At 46.2% G+C, this 23931-nt stretch overlaps 1 protein-coding gene across 2 annotated transcripts in view; it reads left to right on the top strand.

Moving 5' to 3' along the window:
* Nucleotides 1-23931, top strand: part of LOC119393633 (cullin-1) — a 61280-nt gene that overhangs the window by 24356 nt on the left and 12993 nt on the right. For both annotated transcript variants that reach the window (XM_049416300.1, XM_049416301.1), the window contains exons 10-17: nt 107-262; nt 782-888; nt 1502-1550; nt 2407-2538; nt 3247-3367; nt 12962-13038; nt 19736-19870; nt 20550-20642. In XM_049416300.1, coding sequence (XP_049272257.1) covers nt 107-262; nt 782-888; nt 1502-1550; nt 2407-2538; nt 3247-3367; nt 12962-13038; nt 19736-19870; nt 20550-20642 — 870 coding nt within the window. The remainder of the gene's footprint in view (nt 1-106; nt 263-781; nt 889-1501; nt 1551-2406; nt 2539-3246; nt 3368-12961; nt 13039-19735; nt 19871-20549; nt 20643-23931) is intronic.

The following is a 23931-nucleotide window of genomic DNA, read 5'->3' on the forward strand; positions in this document are numbered from 1 at the left end:
GGTGAGAGAATTAAGGGATGTTCAGTACGAACGACAGCGCTACGGTGATCAGCTGATCTGTGAACGTTGCAGTCCTCATGCTTCCTTCTGGTGTTTTGCACTCTAGGCCCAGGGCCTGTCTGCTGTGGAGCGGCTAGGGGAGGCAGCCGCCCAAGACCCCAAGCTGTATGTGGCCACGCTGCTGCAGGTGCACCGCAAGTACAACGCTCTTGTGCTCACTGCCTTTGCCAACGACGTGGGCTTCGTTGCTTCCCTTGACAAGGTTAGTGCCATGCCTCCCGTGATACAGAAAGATGCAGCCTGATTCAGTGGCCTTGCATATGCTGGCATCAACTGCGTCTTGTCTGTGTGTACAGTAGTGTGTGTGTTTTTTTTTTCCTACTTTCACCAGTCCTTCCAAGCTGCTGTCTACATGATTCTGTTACTGTTGATATCTGCTGTCCACCACAAAAGTTTACCTCTGGATTTCATTCCAATTGTCAATTTCTGCTCCAAAGCTGCTCCAGAATAGTTATTTGCTGCTTCAAAACAGCATATTTGCTTCTCTCTGCCCTGCTCCAAAAACATTGGAGTCTCTTTTCTCCAGCCCTGATTCTGAAATCTTTAATGATTTATTCATCATTTTTTTTCTTCACAAGTCTTTTGTCGACAGGAATTATAATGGCTTGCAGCGAATTTCCCACCTTTCATGAAAAAGCAGTGTTGATACTGTATTTTCATGCTCCATTCATGATACTGTCATTCACAGTGAGTGCACTCTTTAACTGCTTGTTTGTTCCAGGCATGTGGTAAGTTCATCAACAACAATGCTGTCACAAGGCTCGCCAACTCGTCTAGTAAATCTCCTGAGCTGCTGGCAAAGTACTGCGACATTCTGCTGAAAAAGAGGTGCGTTTCCATGTCAACAGAGATAAACTCAATGAAGAACATGCGTTTTCTTGAATAGAAATTTCGATAGCGTTTCATTATAACAAAACCTCCTGGATAAGTTCAATGATATGCATTGAAGTTGGGGGCATTCGTACACTGTATTTGAGTAAACTAGAATATCTGTTAAGGCTAACAATTTGCTTGTCTAAACAGCACAATATATACAGAAAAATCTGAGCTAAAGTCAAAGTATGCACTGTACGCAAACTTCAAAGCGCAAGTTGTTTTCACGGCACTGCTTCACGGTATTGCAAGGAAGACTTCTTTATTGCAATACGCAGTGATCTTCCTTCTTAGTTTTATTCTCCCACAGTTTGTATGTGGGTGTGCTGGTTATACACAGGGGTGACTTGGAAATTATTTTTGACTACCAGTACATAAAACGATATTAAGTTACACACAATGCTACACAGCAGAGTAGTGTCATTGGCATTTAGCAATGGCAGTGTGTTAGGGTAAGAGACGCAGATAACTTGTTGACTACATATCAGAAGTGGTGGTAAGATTGACTGATTGATGCTAATTACTTTGTGCTCTTCAGCGTGCTAATTCCATTAAATTTGTCTTTCAGTTCCAAAAATCCAGAGGAATCTGAACTCGAAGACACACTTAATCAAGTGGTGAGTTTTTCTGGCAGCTGCATGTACTACCTTGATTTTGGGGGGTGGGGGGGGTGGGGGGCTTGTTTGTGTTAATTGTTTGTCTTTCTTGAAGATGTCAATTTGTGTTGATACAGTAATTTACTAAAGCCCAATATGTGACTTCGAACCACTTAAATTTGGCCAATTCATGGAAAACTGTTATCACCAAGTACATGAGGCCTGTGAAGCAAAAATGCTTTGTATTCCCCCGTGCAGTCTCTTCTTTTGTTGGTTAGGTTTAGTTGCATTTGAAAGGCAAAATTAATCCTAAGCACCCCCCCCCCTGAACTTGAGCAAGTTCAGTGGAGGGAGTGGATGCAATTTAGGTGCCCTTGTACATTGGCTGGATGTGTGCCGGTGCTGTGAAGGTGTCTGAAACATGTCATCTGTAAAGACATGTCGTTGCAGTAATCATCACCTGTGCTTTATTTTTTTGCCATTTTATCATTTACATATTTGGAGAACTCTCTACAAGGTTTTATTTCTCAGTTGAACCTTGCTATGACGAAATTGTGTAATGCAAATGTGCCTCCGTTATATCTTATATTCATCACAAGCATGCAATCGTTAACATGCCGGTACCGAGAATAAACCGTTCAGATCAACTTTACTATATCTGGTGATTTGTCATTGTTGACAAGTGGGGTATCTGTAGCGATGCATGCATTGAGGTGGTATTTTGAAGTATTTAATCTTTTCTTCTGACCTTCTTTTGGAATTGTTCAAATAAACGTTTTGTCTCAAGACCAGAGTCTTTTAATGTTCTTGCTCGTTCCCCAGCTGCGGGGTGTGACCACGTGTGCCGCTAATCTCTCCCCGTTTGCCCCCCCGACAGATGATAGTGTTCAAGTACATAGAAGACAAAGACGTGTTCCAGAAATTCTACAGCAAAATGTTAGCAAAGCGGCTAGTGCAGCACATGTCGGCCAGTGACGATGCCGAAGCCAGCATGATCTCCAAGCTCAAGGTGAGATTGTATTCATCGTGCAGTTAATTTTAGGCAACAAGTCCCACAGACAGGTTATGAAGCTATTTCACAAATAACTGCATGCACTTACTAGAATGTCTTATTGTAAAGCATGCAATAAATAAACGAAAAGTGGCCACTTTAATGATGATTGTCATTGTTGTAGCTGGTTTAATGAATATGTTGGTTATGTTGAACTGTATGTAGATGTGAAGCAATTAACTAATAATTTCAGTTAGGATTGCAAATAAATTATGAATTTATGTAAATAATCTTCGAAGCTGTAGTGTGTAGGGATATTTTCTTCTGTATCTGCGTAAGTTTGTGTAGTGCAATATTGTTTATGTGCCATCATGCATGTTAATGAGTTCCAGCAGGTCAAAATTTATCCGTAGTGCCCCACTAGAGTGTGCCTTGTAATCTGATGGCTTTAGCAAGTAATACCTCTATTATTTAATTCGGGGATGTAAAATGCATGTTTTTTCTTTTGCAGTTTAAGTGGGCAACAGTACTCTCCTCCTTCTGTCAAAACTTTCTTCACTGGCAGATTTTTGCATTGCATTTTTTTTTGGATAAGTTATTTGTCACAAATCTCCTTCATTTAACCTTTCGCTGTCACCTAGTGCATCATACTAGCTGTGCTCGTGCAGTAGAGTGGCCTGCTCTTGCTGTGAGTGTTTGTGACCTCGTTGTCTTATGAACTTTCAGCAAGCCTGCGGCTTTGAGTACACCTCGAAGCTTCAGCGCATGTTCCAGGACATTGGAGTGAGCAAGGACCTTAACGAGCAGTTTAGGAAGCACATGTTTAATACTGAGGACAACCTTGGATGTGAGTCCCGCTTATTACTCTCCACTGGGGAACTAGGGTCTTTGCCTGCTTTGTAATAACTGAACTAAGAATATAAACAGAGAAACAGTTCAATGCACAGGTTTGTGTGTAAAGCACAGAAAGAAATGCATTAGAAATTCAAAGGAAGAGGTTAAATTTCTAGCTTTTTTTCTCTTGGTACCTTGCCAATGGTGCTCACACATGTGGCAAACTCTTGTTTAAAGGGACACTAAAGAGCAAAACGATTTTTCTCGCATTAGTAAAGTAGTCTTCCACGATACCAAAAACACCACGCTTGCGTCGAGAAGACGCTTAAAGGGACACTGAAGCACTTTTTTAAAAAAAATGACTTTGGAATGTGTAATTATAGTTTGATCCTTGCTGAATACGAAAACCAATGTAAGAGTTCACAGAAGTGAACGCAAACGGCATTTCTTGGCAAAAAAAGAGCGGCTGTAGCCGCAGGGCTTTTTGAACTGCTGAGCGAAGACGGTGACGTCAACTTCCGTATGCCGCGTCATCGGCGCCATCAGCTCTGTAAAAGCATGGCCTTCGCGATCAGTTCCACCAACGTGCGCAGCCAGAAGTACCGTATATACTCGTGTAAGGGCTGCCCTCGTGTAAGGGCCGCACCCCTACTTTGGAGGGGGAATTTCGAAAAAAAAATTCAAAAAGTCTCGCCAGAAAAGTGTAGTTAGTTAAATTGCAGCTAGATGGCACTGCCAGCTTTTCCGCTTCCGCCGACCTCGACGGCGCCATTATTGCTTTGTGTGGCGCATCGTTGGCATCGTGTGGGTAGCTTGGCAGTGTTTCTTCACATCGGTGTTGTCGGTGTCACTTTGTCTGCAGTAGTGAGCCCCGTGTGAGCCATCGCAGGTGAGGGACGATGGGCCGGCACTTGAGATCTTTCACTGCAGCCTTTAAACTGCAAGTGATTGAATATGCCGAGGAGCACGGCAAGCGAGAAGCTGGACGCAAATTTGACATCGATGAGAAGTGCGTGCATTACTGGATGAAACAGAAAGATGCCCTCGCTGATACCAACAGGAGCCGAAAGGCATTTCGCGGAAAGAAGTGCAAGTACCCGGAACTCGAAGGCGAACTTGTCAAATATGTCATCGACACTCGAAGGGACGGCTACGCCGTCTCAACTGACATGATCCACGTGAAAGCCCTGGCCATCGCTCGCCACATGGAAATACCCCAGGCACAATTCAAAGCAAGTCGGGGGTGGGCATCGCTACAACAAGTGTGTGCGTGGATTTTGAGTGCGTGGCGTGCCGTGGCATTTGAAACAGTCGCGAAAAGCTTCAAGGTGACTGGAATTTCAAACTGCATGAGCGGCGCTGATGATGAACGTCTCTGGGAGCACGCTGACGCCGAGGCGAGCTCTTCCGAGAACGAGGACAGCGATAGCGAAATGGAATCGCAATAAAAACATTCCTGGAATGTCATTTGCAGCTCTCTTACACTCCGCTAATGTTGCGGAAACAGTACAGACCTTTGGTGAGCTGTCATCGGCCTCATTCGTGTAAGGGCCGCACCAAGCAAAAATTTCGAAAAAAAAGTGCGGCCCTTACACGAGTATATACGGTAGTCACGGAGGCCACGGCTCCTCCAAAACCACGGTGGTATAATAAAACAGGTGGCCCATCGAGCGCTGCGAGCGCGTCGCCGTACTGTTCGAGTTGCTCGCGGCCGCCGCTAGGTTCGCGACGAGTTTCTGGGCCAAAAGACACTCATTGCAAGCTCTCGCTGGGCTGCAAAAACCGGTTTTTCTAGCTAACTTTGTGGCTTTAAACGGTTGTTTGTGCTTTTACTAGCTTGTAGTGGCTGTCTGCCAGTTTCGACCGCAAAAGTGAGAGCGCCAGGCTTTATGAAGCTTAAAATTATTTAGTCGGCGCGTGTAGTCCCGATATGACTGTCACAGGGTGCCGATTGCAAGAGACGCGCGCGTATTTTTTTTTTTCGAAAGCATGCAAAATTCTACCGGCGAGTGTATAGCGTAAAAAAAGGCATTTGGTTTTCACGCTATCGTATGCATGTCGGAGGACAGTAGCTGGCGGTCTTTCCTGGGAATTGCATTTCTCCACAACTGCAGTCGCTTTTCGTCTTTCGGCACAGAGAGAAGACACAGCTTTTCTTTGCATGTTTTGTAGCCAGATTTGCAATTTCGAGCGAAGCATTTTCGTCCCATGGTGGCCGCCGCATCAGCGGCACAGATCGAGCCACCGTGGTTTCAGCCGTGGTTCCAGCTTACAAAGTGAGCGGAAGCACCGATGCGGTCGCGCGCGTTGGTTTGACAGAGCGCAACAAACGCGACGCATCAGAGCGGATCTCAAGCCGTGGGATCACCTAATCACGACCACAGTGATCTGGCCATGATCATGACTCGAAGGCTGATTGCGACTTTGTGACGCTGGCTGCGTCGCATAGGGACGCTCTTGCTCTTCGGACGCTTGCACCCACGGACGCCTCGGCATTTATCGAAGATGACCAAGCAGAAAGGAAGAGACGCGGCTGCAACGCTGGTTGCGTTGCATGCTTTCATTAGTGGCGCGTCCGTTCTAAGCGACGGCAACTCTTCAGTGTTGCTCTAGGCCTCTCTGGTGTGATAAATACACCGCGGATCTCTTTCTCAAAAGTTAAAGATGTAAATTGCAGTTTAAATGCTCGCGACGCACACTGGCCACATGCTTTCAAATGCGCCGGAGCGGAGATATCGGCCCAGAGTATACCTGCTGCAACCTTGCGGAAAAGCGGCGGCAACTCGAGCACCTCCGTGATACGCGCGGCGCATTGGCGGAGCAGTGCATCGGGCCACCTGTTGTTCTACCACCGTGGCCAAAACTACTGACGATGACGTAGTTCCGGTCACGCCCACACTTTCGGCGCGTTCGCGTGGGCGGAGCCAGACGAACTTTTCTTTCGCGTGTTTTAAAGCTCCTACTGCACAACAGCGAAAAAAATTACGCCATCGTCGACAATAATGTTGGTGCTTGTTAACAACAGTTTTACCGAATTGTAAAACCACTTCAGCATCCCTTTAATAAGAGAGAAAACTCGCAAAAAGAAAATACAGGTGGCGACGCCACCTTGGAATTCCCGCACCATTTGCTGCGACGTCACATATTTTTGACGGTGCCTGCTTGGGTCTATGTAGTTCCTAATCGGTTAAATCGAAGTACATTGTCCTCTGAGGGGGCCAGAGACTTGACATAACGAGTTTGTATAGGGTTCTTTTGCACACAACTTACATAAACCCGAAGCAGTTGGCTTTGATTTGCAGGCTTTAGCAGCTTTGATTTTGTGTTATTCCTGCTAATTGACTTGTTCATTCACAAGATGGGCTGGGGTTTCTTTTCAGAGTCTAAACAGTATGGCTGTGAAGGTTGGTAGTAAATGTGAAAGGCTAGTTCTGATCTGATGTCCAGCTTGTGTCATTATGTACCCATGCTGTGAAGTGGAGAATGTAGTCCTTGGAACTGCCTTGTACCTGTTCATTGCTTGTGGGCCCCTGAACAACCAGTAATACCAATCATTGTATAACACAAGTAATGAGCCACTTCCTGGCGTTAAGGGGGGATGAAGGTCTTGAAAAAAATTTTAATGTTTGCACTAAGTTGCACAAAGCTTAACACAGCAAAGCACAGGCCCGTCGCCACTCGTGTGGCTTCCTCCTTGGGAGTACGCACTTTCTAGGATGCCCATAACACTCTGGACATGATTGGGCGCAGCCAGGCTATGCACTACACTGAAACCTCAATATAACGAACACAGATACAGTTGAACACGGATATATCGAACTCGAAGGGGATCGTGAATTAGTTCGATATATGAAAAATTCGATAAAAAATACAGGCCCCGAGACCTTACCAGTGGTGGACGATCACCTACAACGGCGCATTCAAGAAAGACAACTAATCCCACACACACGATGCAACAGAATGTTTGATTTGCGCAAAAAAAAATCACTTATCTTGGCCTGCTTCTTCGTCTTCGAAATGAAGTTGAAGACGCTGGCCTCGATCTTATCGATGCTGTCCAGGTGTGACAGCCCAGTTCACTCCATGTTGCCGCAAAAAATGCCAGGCCTGTGCGGGAAGCGCAGCACAGTCACAGCGAAAGCTGGAAGAGTGCCATTTCTAGAGCGTGTGTAAACTCTCTTGGGGCTACTGATACAAGTACACTGGCAAGGTACCCACTACGCCATAAATCACAATATTTGTGAAATTGGGAAGCACCTACAATGCCATTATTTGTCATTGTGCGCAGAAGCGAGGTTCCAGCTACAGATATGTAAGGCATTATGTGCACTTTGTTTACGTGACGACTGATGACGATGAAGAATTGTGGCTCAGTCCTTTGTAATGGGTTGGAAGTTTTAAACGGCTCACCAGTTACGTAATTCGCATTGTGTGACGCCCGGTCGCTATTTAACTCTCCCACCATGCAATATAACATACATTGACGTGAGAAAGAGAGACAGAGAGAGGGGGGAAGGACTTTGAGACCCTGAGGAAATGGATGATGGGCTCATGGGCTTCCTTGGCAACCAGTGCAAGTGCACTTGCGAGGAACCCACTCTGGTATAAATCATCATAATTTCTGTGAAGTAGGGAAGCAGCCACTATGCCATTTTTCGTCATTCAACGGAGAGCCGTGGTACCCGCTAAAAACATGAGGCATTATGCGCACTTTGTTGGTGTTGTGCCTGTTGACGATGAAGACTTATTGCAGAGCCCCTTGTAATTGGTTGGAAGCATCCAACAGCCCACTCGTTACGCAATTCGCATTGTGTGACGCCTGGTTACAGAATTCGCGTTGTGTGGTGCGTGGTTGTTATTTCACTCTTCTACCACACTAAATTACATATGTTAATGTAGTTCCTTCTGGACATGAAGCCTGTATAGCGACGTTTTGCAAGGCAGTTCCAAGCACCGGCATGGCTCTGAGGTACAACACTGGGCTCCCGCGCAGTGGGCCCAGGTTCGAACCCCGTTCCATCCTGGAAATTTTTTCTTATTTCGTTTTTTTTTTTTTCTCATTTCGAGTGATAGTGGTTACGGACACCGGCGGCGGCGGCGGACAACTACGGCACCAAAAACGGCCGTTGAAATAATCTCATAACAGCTTTCGCTGTAAAACGGCGAATCGAGCCGAATGCTACTGCCACTTCAGCGGCGGAGTACACGCGTGTAGCCGCCGCCTCATCCAGACGATCTTCGTCGCCACTTGAGCTGTCGGCCTGGGCATCCTGGGTCCCTGTGACCGCAGCTACAATATTCCTCGTCAGCGAGGCTCGCAAGAGCCTGAACATTGCAGTCCGCTTCCTCAAAATCGTGCGCAGACACTTTGGATGGAACGGCAGCCGGGAAGAGGGACGACAACTCGTGAAATGCGTCTATGCTTTTGTCGTCGCCGTCCTCACTGGTTTCCGCAAGTTCTGCCGTCACGAAGCCTGCCTTCCGGAAGCAGTTGGCCACTGTGTCCGTCTTCACGTCTCGCCAGGCGCCCGTTACTATTTGAATGGCACCAAGCAGGTCAACCTTCAGCCCACCTTGAAAGACTTAATGATGCCCTGGTCAAGCAGTTGCAGCTTCGCTGTCGTGTTGGTGAGCAGAAACTTCAGCTCGATGTTTTTGAGCTCGCAGGGGAGCACGCACACAAAAGAGGCATGCGGTGCCATGCGACAACTCACGGAAGTGAACTCCGCCAACAAAGCTCTCGCGATCAGTCGTGATGGCGGCGATGGCTACCCGGGCACCCGGGCTACCTGCGAGGGCAGCAGCGATGTACGAAAGGTGCGAGCTGTGGTTGGCTGAGCAAATACGAAAGGGGCGGGCTGCGGTTGGCTGATCAAAACTCAGAAAACGGTAACAAAAAGAGAAAGAAAAGGCGAAAGGAGGAGGCCGCCGGCTCCTTCGTTCCTGCTCTCCGAGCCGACGGTAACGTGGAGAGTGTAGGAGAAAGAGAGAGAGGAAAAAAAAAGCCGTTCCACAAGTTGGAGAACGCGCCCAGCAGGAGTACAGTCAGAGTCCTCTCGCCCTCACGTTTTTCTAGCGTTTCGGGTGTCTGCTAAGGCGTGGTGCCGCGAAGGTCACGGGGCTCAGTGAGTGCCGAAGCGTGCCTTCCAGCTCACACGGTGTTCGATATATCCGATGGCGGGTAAAAATACCGTTCGATATAGACGTGCGAATTTCTATACTTTTACAAAGGATTTTCAAGGGGATAATTTACGAGTTCGATATAACCGAAAATTCGATATATGTGGGTTCGATATATCCGGGTTCGACTGTATAACGAAATATCGGTTATAACGAAGTAAATGAAGAATAGTCTTGCAATGCATACAGTGTTAGTAATATACGTTTATAACTAGAGCTGTGCAAATAGCAAAATTTTGGGTGCGAAGCGAATTCGAATATTGGAAGTGCGAGTGCGAATCGAATCGAATCGAATATTTTTTGAATATTTCTCGAATATTTCTCGAATGTTTTTCAAATACTTCGAAGCAAAATTGCAGAAAAAAAGTTAGAGAGGATTCCTAAACATATTCTTATGAGATAGCAACATGAAAGTGTTTCTTTTCACTAGGTTGATGAAGCACTGCTGGGGTGGTGTTTCATAGTTGTCTTATTAAGATTGAGGCAATGTAGAGGCTGAATTCGATTTATGTACGTGATTTGGTGCAACCAAAGTGTTGCCGACAACACTTTACACGTGATAGGCAAAGGTACCATTTCCTCAGCCTCTCCTCCTCTTTCAACATCTGTGGAAGCCCACTTGATGTAGCGGACAAGGGTGTGCTCCCTTCAAGTCCGGAGTTCCAAATCTGCCTCGTAGATGTCAATATATAAGAAAATCTGAAATTTTGGATGCTAAAAAGCTTCGGCTTCCGATTTTTCGAACTTCCTGCCCAAATTTCAGGTCCAAAACAGCATTAATTGAGCTCCCACCTTTGCCACATCTTTTATCTCCATGTTCGAACCAGCGTTTTCTTAAGTTAGTACATTTGCGACCGTAGCAGAGCTTGAAAGGCAGCTTTGCCGCAATACCGGGTTGTGATGAGGTGAAGCATATTGTGTCTAGGGACTACTTCCAATCGGACGTTGACTGTCTCTTCGCAAAGTTCGACCGTAACGGTCTTGAAAGGCAGCTTTGCCGCAATACAAGAGTGTAATGAAGTGAAGCATATTGAAAATCTGAAGGGGTCACTTTTAATTGGACGTTGACTGTATTTGTTTTTGAGAAGTTCGAATAGTAAAATTTCAGTGCGAATCGAATCGAATAGCAAACACTATTAGAAAAATATTCGAAATTTCGAATATTCGCACACCCCTATTTATAACGAATTTTCGGATGTAACGAAGTTATTTTCGTGTGAGATGTAACTTCGTTATAATGAGGTTTAAGTGTCTAGAGTGGAAGTTGTGCGTGATATCTCCGTCGGTGGACGTGAAGAATTTTTTTGGCAAGAATTTTTTTCTTTCTATATTTTTTTCTCTCTGTACTTCTTTCTCTCTCTTTTGTTGATGTTCTTTCTGTTTCTTTTTCTTTCTGCATTTCTTTCTTTCTCTTTCTGTGCTATGCTTCACTCTCTCCCCTCCTCCTTTCCCTCCTCACCGTCACATCTCTCCTCACGCTCGCTTTCCTTTCTCACCCCCCTGCTACACTCTACTATACAAGGCTATGCTGCGCTCTGCTAGCGTGCCTTGATAGCTGAGTGGTTAGGACACTTGCCTTCGGGTCGAAGGTATGCGGGTTCACATCAATCCCACCTCATGAAGATTTTTTTTCGGCAAGAATATTTCTCTTTGTCTTCCTTTATTTCTATTTTCCCGTCTCCATTTGTTTCTCTCTTTCTTTCTTTTCTCTCTCTCTGCTTGTTCTTTAACCCATCAGTGTTATTACAGGCCACTCCGTTTCGCTTTGCAAAAGTAAAAAAAAAAAAGCCGATAAAATCGCGTTTCAAGTTTTAAAAAATATTTGTAATTTCGTCTATTGAGCCTGTAAGGAAAAGAAAGGCTGTTTTGCCCTGAGATAATATTTTTCCAGAGTATAATTTGGACTATAAGTACATTTTTCAGGTTTTCTTTTGCTATTTTAAGACCCTCATCCCCCCTTAAGTGCTATTATTAATGTATTCCTGTATTTTAGTTCGGAGTACCATATTGTGTACAACAGATGTTGTTTTCGTCTGTTCTTAATTCTCATCTGTGTTATGTGGTATCTGAAATGGGTTAAATGCTGACCTAGGTGTAGAAATTTGTATAAACTCAATGACATTATACTGAAGCAAGGTCTGGGTACGGGCTAGTTGGTATTCCATTTTAAATTGTGATCACAGCGCAAAGTAAGACACGAGACAGCGAGCAACGAAGACGAGCGCTGACTTCCAACTAAAATTTTATTGTGAAGAACAAGCAATTTATGAAAAATGACCTCGAGAAAAACCGCATATGATAAATGACACCCCCTCTGAAGCACGAAGCCAACATGATCAAGCACTCTAAAACAACAAGACGGGAACAGCCTCTCAAAAAGAAACCTAGCGCATGTGTGGGTGCAAGAAAGCAAGTTCCTTATCAGTCAAAGCTATCGAAGGCTTACTAACAGAGCCACCTTCAGCGATTGCTGCGGCCTCTATGAGGAGCCTTGTATTCTCGTTCGGATGCCTTGCTAGTATAGCCGTCTTTTCAAAGAACACAGCTTTGTGTTAGGACTAATCCTGTTGCCAAGGTGCGTAGCCCATGTAGTATTAACCATAACAAGAAGTACGTTCCTTGTTCAAAAGGGGTAGTGTACAAGATGGTCTGTCCTGTGGTCTGTCCTACAGAGGGCATACAGGTAGATGCCTGAATATCCGACTGCAGGAACACAATAACAAAGTGAGGAGAGGGAGAGAGGGCTTTCTTGGTGTGCATTGTGCACAATGCGGCTGTATTCCGTTCTTTGAAAAGACTGCTATACTAGCAAGGCATCCCAACGAGAATACAAGACTCATCATAGAGGCCGCAGCAATCGCTGAAGGTGGCTCTGTTAGTAAGCCTTTTATAGCTTTGACTGATAAGGTCTTAAACTTGCTTTCTTGCACCCATACACGCGCTAGGTTTCTTTTTGACAGGCTGTTCATGCTTTGTTGTTTTAGAGTGCTTGATCATGTTGACTTCGTGTTTTGGAGGGGGTGTCATTTATCATATGCATTTTTTATCGCATGTCATTTTTCATAAATTGCTTGTTCTTCACAATAAAATTGTAGTTGGAAGTCAGCGCTCATCTTCGTTGCTCTCTGTCTCGTGTCTTACTTTGAGCTGTGATCACAATTTCAATGACATTAGTTTTTAGCATTTTTAGCCTTGGTCGGTGTCTGTCTCCTTTAGTTATACGTCTAGGTCAGTGTGGTTTCATTGGAAGTTGACTTTGTTAGACGCTAATATTAAAAGAAAATAAATCCTTAAGGACTTCTTTTTCTCTGTCGTCGTACCTCTGCGGAATGTGGGGTGGTTTGCCAAATTAGTGTTGATCAGTGTGTCTGTTCCCTCTGATTCACTTCGATGTGTGTTCTTAAGTTGCCTGGTTCATTTGTTCCAGTGGACTTCAGTATACAAGTCCTGAGCTCTGGGTCATGGCCGTTCCAGCAGTCATTCACGTTAGCACTTCCTCAGGCGGTAAGCTGTTTTACGTTGCCGATTTATCAGTTCAGCATTCTTGCTGTTAAAATAGAGAAATGTTTTGCTTGCAATATCTAGTGTGTTGAAGCATTTACACTTTGCTTCTCATCCCTGCAGTTGTCAGTCCGTTCTGTTTGTTTTGACACAATGCTTCACAACCTGAGTCCACTAAACTCTCTGTGGTAGATCAGCAAACAAAGCTCACTGCATGTTTGTGGTGTTTGTGTTCGCATGCACATGGGGCAGGGCATTCAGTATGCTGACAAGGATTTTATGACGGAGAAATGCTACACTCTTTCTTGAAACATCACTGACCAGTTGATGCTTTAGCGGTTTCGAGTGAGATGCTTCTACGTAACTACATTGGTGGGGAAGAGTGTCTCCTGGTCTCGCTACCCGCCACTGTGGTCTAGTGGTTATGGTGCTCAACTGCTGGCCCGAAGGTCGCGGGATCGAATTCCAGCCATGGTGGCCGCATTTCGATGGAGTTAAAATGCTAGAGGTGTACTTGGATTTAGTTGCACATTAAAAACACCAGATAGTCTAAATTTCTGGATACCTCCACCACGGCATCCCTCATAACCATATCATAGTTTTGGGCTTAAAACCCATTTACTCCATTGTAACGTGACCACGATTGTAACTTGAGGGGTGACTTTTCATTGCGTTCACAAAGAAAAAATAAAACCACGAGAGGAGACCTTGTTGCGGCCAACAGAAAAAGATCGCCAGTGTAACATGAGGCCAGCAGAGGCATGAAAAAGTGCATTTATTTTTGAAACACTGTTTCAAAACGTGGTATTTCGCACCAATCCACGTGATGCGTTCAACTTTGTTCACGGGATGCCCATCTGCTGAGCGACATCACTTGCTTTTCAATGCTGACCACCATAAGGCGATTACACTGTTCTGTGACGAAATGCAACAGGCTGCTCCAAGTCAATGTGGCGGCCATTACGAGGCCCACGTAAACCTTTCCGGCCAGGCTTGTGCCTGAAAAGGTGCTGGAGCCGCTACTCGCAGTTGGTCGCCCCACTTGCGTCTAGGCTTTGGACAGCAGCTAGACCAATTTCTTCAGCTGTTAAAATAGCACACCTCTTCAAACAGGTGTCATACTAAGCACAACACATTCCTATCACAAGGGGACCCAAAGGGGAGTCGAAACACCTACGGGCAACCAAAGCCATCGAAACCGCCATGCACGACAGCACAAGAACAAACGGGAAGCGCATGCCGTCACATAACGGAAACAGAATGCTTATTGGCTTGTAGTGAATGCAAATGTCATTCGGCTGGCTAATGTTGCCTACATAAATACAGTGGAACTTCGATTATACGACTTTCAGGGGACCGCGCAAAATCGTCGTATAATCCGGGCATCGTATAATCGAAAAACCGAGAATATAGGCAGTGATGGTCATTGTTGCCCCACAACAGCGGGCACATAATGCCTAAGAAAGTCCGCGGCACAAACCTACGCTGCTCCGAGGAACGTAGATTAAATTAATTGAAAAAATGACAACCACGCATTTTATCGGAGGTGTGAACGAACCTTTATTTCTCACCTTTTAAAAAAATCTGTGATTTTCTTCTGAGAGTTTGCCCAGCCACGATGCATCAGCTTTCTTTCAATAGCTGCAACATCTGGCAGCAAGTCGCCGATCTCGTCGCGTGCGCAAGCAAACCGCCGAATGTGGTCGACGTAGCACAACATGTCCGCGTAAGTCAGAACGGACGCGCTAGCCTCTGCAGCGTCGTCCATCTCTTCCTCGTCGGAAGTTCCCGCAGTGTCAGGACGCACAGTTTCGATAATGTCATCTAGCGACACTTCACTGCACACGGCAATGTCGTCGTCGGCACCAACATAGTCTGCGAAAGATCAAGGCAGCTCCAGGCTGCCGAACTCTGGTTCGTCGTCAACAGGCACTGCAGCTTCACTGGTAGAACAAGCACCACTTCTATTAAAGCCGCAGTGCCTGAAGGAGTTGGCAATGGTTTCTGGTGTGACTGCGTCCCATGCACTAGCAATGTAGTGCATTGCATCAAGCACAGAAAGCTTCTTATCCAACTGCTTGCGTTCCATGCCCGCCAGCCGATGCTGCACCAGAAACTTCCGATATTTCTGTTTCATGCACTTGATGACGCCAGCGTCAAGTGGCTGCAGCTGGCTAGTGCAATTGGGGGGCAGAAATGAAACTTTCACATTTCTCAAATGCGACATATCTGCAGTGATTCCACTCCTGCGCCAACTGCACCAAAGTGCGCCAAATTGTATTTACTGCGGCATCTTGATAATATCGACAAAAATTGCGCCAAACTGCGCCAAAGTATCGGGTTTGGGGGCGTCTATCACCGGCAATCGCATGGCCGGCGCGTCAGAACATGTGCAGCATGATCTTGGGGCTGCCAAAGTCGCAACCATGGGCGAAGGATTATTCCGCTGAATAGCGCTCGCGCGTGCATCCTGAATAAGCCACGATGCCATGCACGGTGCCGACGCAGCTTCTGTTCTGCAAGTCGGCTCGACAGCAAAACGTGCTCTCCGCAGAGGCTCGTGACGTCTAGGCCTCTCGGTAGCGAGAAAGTGCGACGGCGATTCAGTGGCGGACGTCGTCTGTTCTAGAAACGCTGCTGATAGCTCGTTTCAAGCGTCGCACGGCACGTAAGGAAAGCAATGTTCAGTAGTAACTACATGTGTGCTGCTAAAATGTCTGTCACTTCTGTTTCCGGACATCGCGAAATGAAATCTGCGATCGCTAGCAGTATATATATGGAACAATATCGAATTTGCCTTGCTTCGCGTTTATGGAAGAGCACGCGAACGGTGGAAACGCGTTCAAACTTTTCCTCAGATATACTTTATCCATGGATCTTCATTCGGAAGAGCTTTTTTGTAATTGCTTATACCAGCATGTCCGAATTTAATCACTCTGCGGTAAATACCCCCTAAAAGGCCCTGCCCTTTCGAGCTCACGTGCTAGGGTTCCAATTAGAATTTTTTGCTTGCTTTTTAAAAATATCATCTCATTAATAAAAGCATATATCCTGGTCGGAGCAGCCGCAAATACGCAGCTGTTAGTAGCGGGCCCGTCGCTGACGGCCCACAGTGAAGCGGCTACCCCATGTTACACATCTGCCCCTCGCTTAAGGGTGAAGCAATGAATGCGATACCAACAAATTGTATTGTTAAACGAAGTAAGGCTAGTAGCTAACTCTTTTGGATTCGATCTCGCGTAACTCAACAAAACACTGGTTTAAGGGAATATGGCCGCTCCAGGAACCGAAGCGTTTTCTTGCATTGAGTTCTCTAAACACGAAGTAAGCGTTGAGAGCGCAGCAAGTTTACGAGCAGTCTCCTGATGCCTCGAGATGGCGTGCGCGCAAGCGACTGCGCCCTTCGAACGATGCGGTCCCCTCCCCCCCGCTCCCCTGGCGTCCTTTCATGCTCCTTACGAAAGACGGGCGGGGCGTTTCCTCTCTGTTTGATGGGCAATCAACGGCAGGCCCGTGCGACGGAGACAGACGGCCGGCTAACTTAATCTCCGCTTCAGCCGCGTTCGTCGCCAGCGCTCGAGAGCTTTTCCCGCGGCTAGAATGCGCGTGGTGATGTTATTAATTTGGTCTTTATACAGAAAATTACGGCAATGGCGACGGCAAAAATCCGTGGAGAGCGTCCATATAATTGTTATCACAATAAACATTTAAAAAAAAGTTGAGGAGCCATTTCACTCTGTGAAGTGGATGATAAGCGAAGCTGTTTCGCGCATGGCAAGGAGGTGACATGGTGGAGGACAGTTTGGTATGTAAGGTCAGGTTGTTAACGTTCAATACGCAATATTAATGCGAAAGCATCAGATGCTTTATCAAACACGGAAATTGGCCGTCGGCGGCGTCCATCGATTGATGACAAAAAATAATCATGTGATGGCGTCATCATCACGTCATAGATCGTCAAAACTTGTGACGTCATCATGGCGTCATATATCGTGACGTCACGTGATGACGCCATCACGACATCGTCGCTTTACACTGCTTCCGTAATCGGTGCGCCGATCATGGAGCTAGCGCAAAACCAGGTGAGGTGCAGATAGCTTGCAAAGAAGGAGGGGGAGGATGAACCCGTCGATCGAGAATAAAAAGAACCTGGCTTTCACCTTGGAGTTTCCTTGGGGGAATGCATTAGGGACAGTGTGGCTCTTTGGCATTGAGGCACTGCTGTACATCACGGCATTTGTCTACAGTGTCTGCTGATAACCACATAGATGTATTTAGAGTGTTATTTCATAAAGTGCAATTTTATTGATCTGGTATTCTGTTTATTTGCTAGTGTCGAAAATAATCGCCGAAGAGGTTAATTTAGAACACTCAACTGCATGAGCCCTTATTTTTTCATTAGCGAGTGAATTATGAAGTTCTCCTGAGATGGATTTTTTCCATGAGATTTGCAATGAATCGAAATATTTCTAGCCTTCATAAGAGCCTCCCATAGTAATATTCCGGTGCTTGAATGTTATTGCAATGTGCTTCTGTGGTGCACTCCAGGATGTAAAATTCGCTGCTCCAGAGTGCTCCCAGATGCAAAATTATCTGCTCCAAAGTGCTCCAAATGAAAATTTTGTTGCTCCAAAGTGCTCCAAAACGTAAATTTTGCTGCTCCAAAAATTGCTCCAAATCAGAAGTCCTCGGTAGCATCACTGTATCTGATGGATGGCATGGCGCATTGTCAAGCAGACGAAGAATCTTTCTGTTCTTAGCCCCCATTTTGGAGTCCAGCTGCTGCAGATATGTAGAAAACATAGCAGCCGTCATCCAGGCTTTCCGGTTGAACGTGTACTGGCACGGCTGCCTTTTCAAATTCTTGAAGCATCGCGGCTTCTCAAACTTGCCGATCACGAGGGCAGGAAGCTTTTCAGAGCCGTCTTCATTAGCGCAAAGCAATACGGGACGCTCTTTGCTTCGCTTACCCCTGTGACAGCTCTCTCCTTTGAATGCCAATGTCTGTTCTGGCTGCATATTATAAAATAATCCAGTTTCGTCCGCATTGAACACATCGGACGGCTTGTATTTTCGTATCAATTCCGGCAGCAATGCAGTCCACTTTTCTATAGTGTCGGAGCTGACTGACGCGCTCTCTCCACAGCAGCGGCTGTACACAACTCCACTGCGTTTTTTAAAGCGATCCAACCAGCCATTGGAGGCTTTAAAGTCGTCAATGCCGCAGCGCAATGCAACTGTCTCAGCCTTCTCCTTCAAAATTGCGCCATCCACGGCAATTCCTGAACTATGGGCCTGACGCAACCACTCAACGAGGGCCTTCTCCATGGCAGCATATTTGCCATCTTTCGCGGCCTTCCTGTTCAGGCCGAACTTTGCCGCATTTAGTAGGATGCTGTCCTTCTTCGCGAGGATCGTTTTCAGCGACGACTCGGGAATGTTCAGGTCGCGGGCAACGCTGGCCTTTGTTGCTCCGTTCCGCTTCTCCGCCTCCTCTATTATGCGTAGCTTTTCTCCGAGCGTCAGCGGTTTTCGGTTCCGCGACATTGCGAGATGCAGCACTCGCAACCAAGAATTCGAAAGCTTCCTCGCACACCAATGTCCGAACACAGAAAATTTTGCACGTGGACACAGCAGCTGCGGCGCAGCACAACCAACCGATGAGGCAAACACGTGAAGGAATGGCTGAATGGCAGCACGGCAGTAGGCCTATTCGATTTGCAAGCTTCGACCAATTGCGAGCGGCTAAAACGCCCCAGCCCTCTGGTAGCTAGACAGCGGCTAGTTCCGGTTCCCGCGGCTGTCGCAAACGTTGGCTCAACAATCGCCGTTCAACACGTCCGGTATAACGACACGAAATCTAGTGAAAGTTATCGCATACTAGAAAGCGAGCTCGAAATTATCTGCCATGTTATCTGCTCACAACGGTCACTACAAAACCACCCAAAAGAAGAGAGAGAAAAAAAAAGGCGACAACGGAAGTGCGCAGTGCAATGCGACAAAACGAATGCGCTCCGGCTGGCTCCGGCCAACGTTGGCTCTGGCTAGCTATGGCCGACCGCGTGTTGGAAAAATTGAAGAGGCCCTGTGGTGGCAGCGTGGATACGAACTCCGTTCCTCGGTTTCCCGACTTTTTTCGCCCGGCCGCAGTGTGTTTGCGTGCCAGCCCGTGTCATTGTAGGTCTTTTTTTTTTTTTCTCGGACAGTCCAGCGAAGCGTCGTACGAGGCGGGGCCGGCGTAAAATTGCGTGGTACAATTGAAGTTTTTAATACATTATTTCTATGGGGGTTTTGCCGGGACCAAGCCAATTCGTCGTAAAACGCGGGTCGTCGCAGGACCGGGGGACGTATAATCGAAGTTCCACTGTAGAGAAATGGCCAAAACGGTATTCGTCTAGAATTGAGTGCATCATTGCACTTTTTAGACAACTTTAATTTTGGTATTCGATTGTAATGCGAGGGTGGACTTCAGGTAGCAGAAATCTGGAAAAAAAAAACTCATTACATCGAGTAAATATGGTATTATCCAAGTCTTGCTTAATTGGTCAAGGGCAACTATGATAAGAAGCTGACAGGCACTGTGCACTGGCCAGAAGGTGCTGTTTAGTTCTCTTTTACCATCCCAGTGGTGAGCTCTGTCATTTTTATCGCCTCCTGGTCATCCGAGCATTCAGACTGTCTTGTTTTGTGTAATGTGCAGCTGGAGCGAAGCGTTCAGCGCTTCACCATGTTCTACAGCAGCCAACACAGTGGCCGCAAGCTCCATTGGCTGTACAACATGTCCAAGGGGGAGCTGATTGCCAACTGCTTCCACAAGAACCGTTACACTTTGCAGGTGAGGAACTTTCGAGGTACTCGCGCGCAAGTAGTAACTAGCACGGGCAGTTGTCATGTTTGCTGCCTTAGCATCGCTTCTTAAATTCTTGCATCTTGCACCTAATGACTGGAATAAGAGTTTGTATCATGTTGTGGGGGCTCCCCTGGGGGAGGGAAGGGGGATGTGTAGGACATTCTACCCGCCATGGTGGTCTACTGGTTGTGGTGCTTGACTGCTGACCCGAAGGTCGAGGGATCAAATCCCGGCCGTGGCGGCCGCATTTTCGGTAGAGGCAAAAATGCTTGAGGCCTTTGTACTTAGATTTATGTGCACGTTGAAATTTCCGGCGCCCTCCACTACGGCGTCCCTCATAATCATATTGTGGTTTTGGGATGTTAAACCCCAACAGTTGTTATTATTATTACATTCTGCATTTTAAAATGACGGAAGTTTTGGCGATCGGCACTAAGCAAAAAGGAATGGTACTAGCCAAAATGTCTGATGGCTGAACTAGTTCATAACAGAAGACCTTAAGACCCGACCACTAAACAGTTGCACCATGGAGAAATGTGTGTTGCTCGAGTGTGAAGCTTTTTCGTTTTATTTTTGCTTATCATTTGTCAATTGTAGTTGAGCAAACGTGCTGGCTAGCCTTTTGCTATTCGAGTGCCTCATAATGGCCTTGTTTTGCTCGCAGGCATCCACCTTCCAGATGGCTGTTCTGCTGCAGTACAACATTGAAGTGTCTTACACAGTACAACAACTTCAAGAAGGAACTGGCATCAAAATGGTTGGTTTTATTGCATTTCGCACTTTTTTAAAAACAATTGCCTGAACATCCACGGTTTGGTGGAGCAAGTGCTTGTCTTGCCAGGTGCCAGCCAAACTGCATCTCTACCAAGACAAAAAAGCCAGGCTATTCATTTTTCCTTGAATCTAGGAGGCAGGCACTAGTTCTCAGCAAAACCTAGCGATGTTGCAATCCTAGCTGCACTTTCTGTTGCCATTGCACAATGCAGTTTGGTTTGCTGTCCTATTTTTGCTACTACATCAAAGGCTGCATGTAAATTATGCTGGTGGGTGCATGTGCGTGGTATACAGATTATTGCTTGGGGAGTGCAAAGGACAGCACTTCCTATCTTGACAGAACTACCGTATTTACTCGAATCTAACGCGCACCTTTTTTCCGGTAAAACGAGTCCAAAAATCGGATGCGCGTTTGAATCGAGTACCGAAAAAATAAAAAAAAGAAACTCTGTCATCATATCGTAATTGGCATTTCAAAATGGCCGCCTCCTACGCGTCTTGGCCATTTTGTTTCAGTTCGTACGTGTGCTGAGTGTTCGTACGTGTGCATCCTATTCTGCGTTCGCATCGACGGCATAGAAGTGCCGACTCCAAGTACTCGACGAGTGCACCACGATGCCGCATTTAAAAGAATAGTTATTACATGTGCAGAGACGTACGGAAATCGGGCCGCATCGCGGTCGTTCGGAGTTCCCGAAACGTGCGTGCGAGATTGGCGCAAACAGAAGCAGATTTTTTTACAGCAACGCTTCACAAAAAGGTTTCAGTGGACCGGTTTCCCGAAATCGAAGAGCGTTGACGGCGACAAGGAGTTGTCCGACAGCGACGAGGACTGATCCATTACGCGACTCGTATCGCCGCCGTAGTGGTGACAGTTTTAGCGGCGAGGCCTGCTTTTTGACTTTGTGTTTTACTTTTTTGAAACTTTAGTTCTTTAAAAGCCAAATACTTGTTCTTCTGAATGTGCGAAGTTTGACTGCTACGGACTTTTTTTGTTCTCTTTTCTCACGAAAAATGGGTGCGCGTTACAATCGATGTATTACTTTCTTTTTTTTTTTTTTTTGTCGCGGAAAACTGGTGCGCGTTACAATCGAGGGCACGGTAGAATCGAGTAAATACAGTACTTGTACAAAACAAGACATCATTCAGGTCTAAAAAAAAACAGGCAGGAATGATTGAGTTGACATGTTCAGAAGCATTTATAAACTTGTAGACTGCTTCTGTGTCGAAGGCTTGCTGATCGCCCCTTTTTGCTGTGATGCAGCTCTGTGTCGACCATTTTCACCGCACTTTCTCATTCTGGTATGCTTCCTTTAACACTTTTGTGACAGCAGAAAAATCAGTTGTTTTTGGGTAATCCAGGAAATCTTTTTCCTGCCACAGAAAATGATTGATGCTAAAGTACTATAGGGTATCAAATGATATAGGAAGAATTGGTCTTTCCAACAGTATCAGTTTCAAAGAACAGATTTATTACGATTACTATTATAAAATACTTATCAAAAAAAAGATTGATAAAAGCATCAATGATACTCTGCACTAGGTAAGCATAAAAATGTCGGAAATATACACTTTTGAATACAAGGCCCTTACAGAATAACACAGTAAAACTTCGCTAATTTGATCTCGGTTAATGCCAGTGACGAAGTAGTTTCATGCTGGCACAGAACAGGGGCCAAACCCACGATCAATTACTGCCTAGCAACTGGTACCAATCGAGTGCTGAGCTGTTTACTGTGGAGCGAATGGGAGCTGTCAAATTCCATGGGGCAACGTGCCCGAACCGTTAATTGCTGTCGTAATCGCATCACTGGTGTCCCCCATGATACGTGGTACAGAAAATAGTTTTTCTGGCGCTTTGCGACGCCACAAGCTGCAGTCTCTTGGATGCCGAAAAGTGGCCCACTGTAACATTCCGGTGCAAACGGGAAAAGTTTTAGCATTCTAAGGAGCACTTTTGGTGCTGAAACACACCACGCGACTGGAGACAAACGGTCCAAATGCATGCTAGGGTCACTGAATTTTTTTCTTGAACGCGACAGTGCGCGAACACCTACACTCAAAGCATAGAATTAGCAGTTCTATCAACCACAGGGTGCCGAGAAACGTGTTTTGCAATCTTCACGGCTGCACGCCCCGGGAAGAAATTGCCCAGTGATCTTGCAAAGCCCCTACTGCAAAACCGGTCAGTTTTAATGATTGTGCTGTGTACCCACAATGAGTGGTTAACTGTTTTTTAAGCACAACACAACCTCGGACTCGAGCCACGGAATTTATGGTGTTTCCAGCACGAAGCTACTTCTTTAGCTTTTCTCGAGTGGTCGCTTATATTGAAATACTGCTTATAACGAATCTTTTCCCCGTCCCGCAGACTTCGTTATAATGAGCAGTGATTCCACTCCTGCGCCAACTGCGCCAAAGTGCGCCAAATTGTATTAACTGCGCCATCCTGATAATATCGACGAAAATTGCGCAAAACTGCGCCAAAGTCTCGGGTTTGGGGGCGTCTATCACCGGCAATTGCACCGCCGGCGCGTCAGAACATGTGCAGTTTGATCTTGGGGCTGCCAAAGTCGCAACCATGGACCAAGAATTATTCCGCTGAATAAATAGCGCTCGCGCGTGTGTCCCGGGTAAGCCACGAAGCCATGCACGGTGCCGACGCAGCTTCTGTTCTGCAAGTCGGCTCGACAGCAAAACGCGCTCTCCGCACAGGCTCGTGACGTCTAGGCCTATCGGTAGCGAGAAAGTGCGACGGCGATTCATCGGCGGACGTCGTCTGTTCTAGAAACGCTGCTGATAGCTCGTTTCAAGCGTCGTACGGCACGTAAGGAAAGCAATGTTCACTTATAACTACATGTGTGCTGCTAAAATGTCTGTCAGTTCTGTTTCCGGACATCGCGGAATGAAATCTGGGATCGCTAGCAGTAGATATATGGGACAATATCGAATTTTCCTTGCTTTGCGTTTATGGAAGAGCACGCGAACGGTGGAAACGCGTTCACACTTTTCCTCAGATATACAGTAAAAGCTCGTTAATTCGGATTTCACGGGACCGGAAAAAATGTCCGAATTAACCGAATGCCGAATTAACGAATGAACAGGAAAAACAACATTAAAATCAAGTTGGAGAAGCATACCTTTATTTGCTGAAGTATTTTGTAATGGTCGTCTGCGTTTTCACGCAGATTCCAGCTTACATTACAATTTTTCTTAACTTTTCCAAATGGCCAACAGCACGCAAACTGTCGGAAGTGCTCAGGCAAACGCCC

This window comes from Rhipicephalus sanguineus, chromosome 5 (genome assembly GCF_013339695.2).
Source record: "Rhipicephalus sanguineus isolate Rsan-2018 chromosome 5, BIME_Rsan_1.4, whole genome shotgun sequence".
NCBI lineage: Eukaryota > Metazoa > Arthropoda > Arachnida > Ixodida > Ixodidae > Rhipicephalus > Rhipicephalus sanguineus.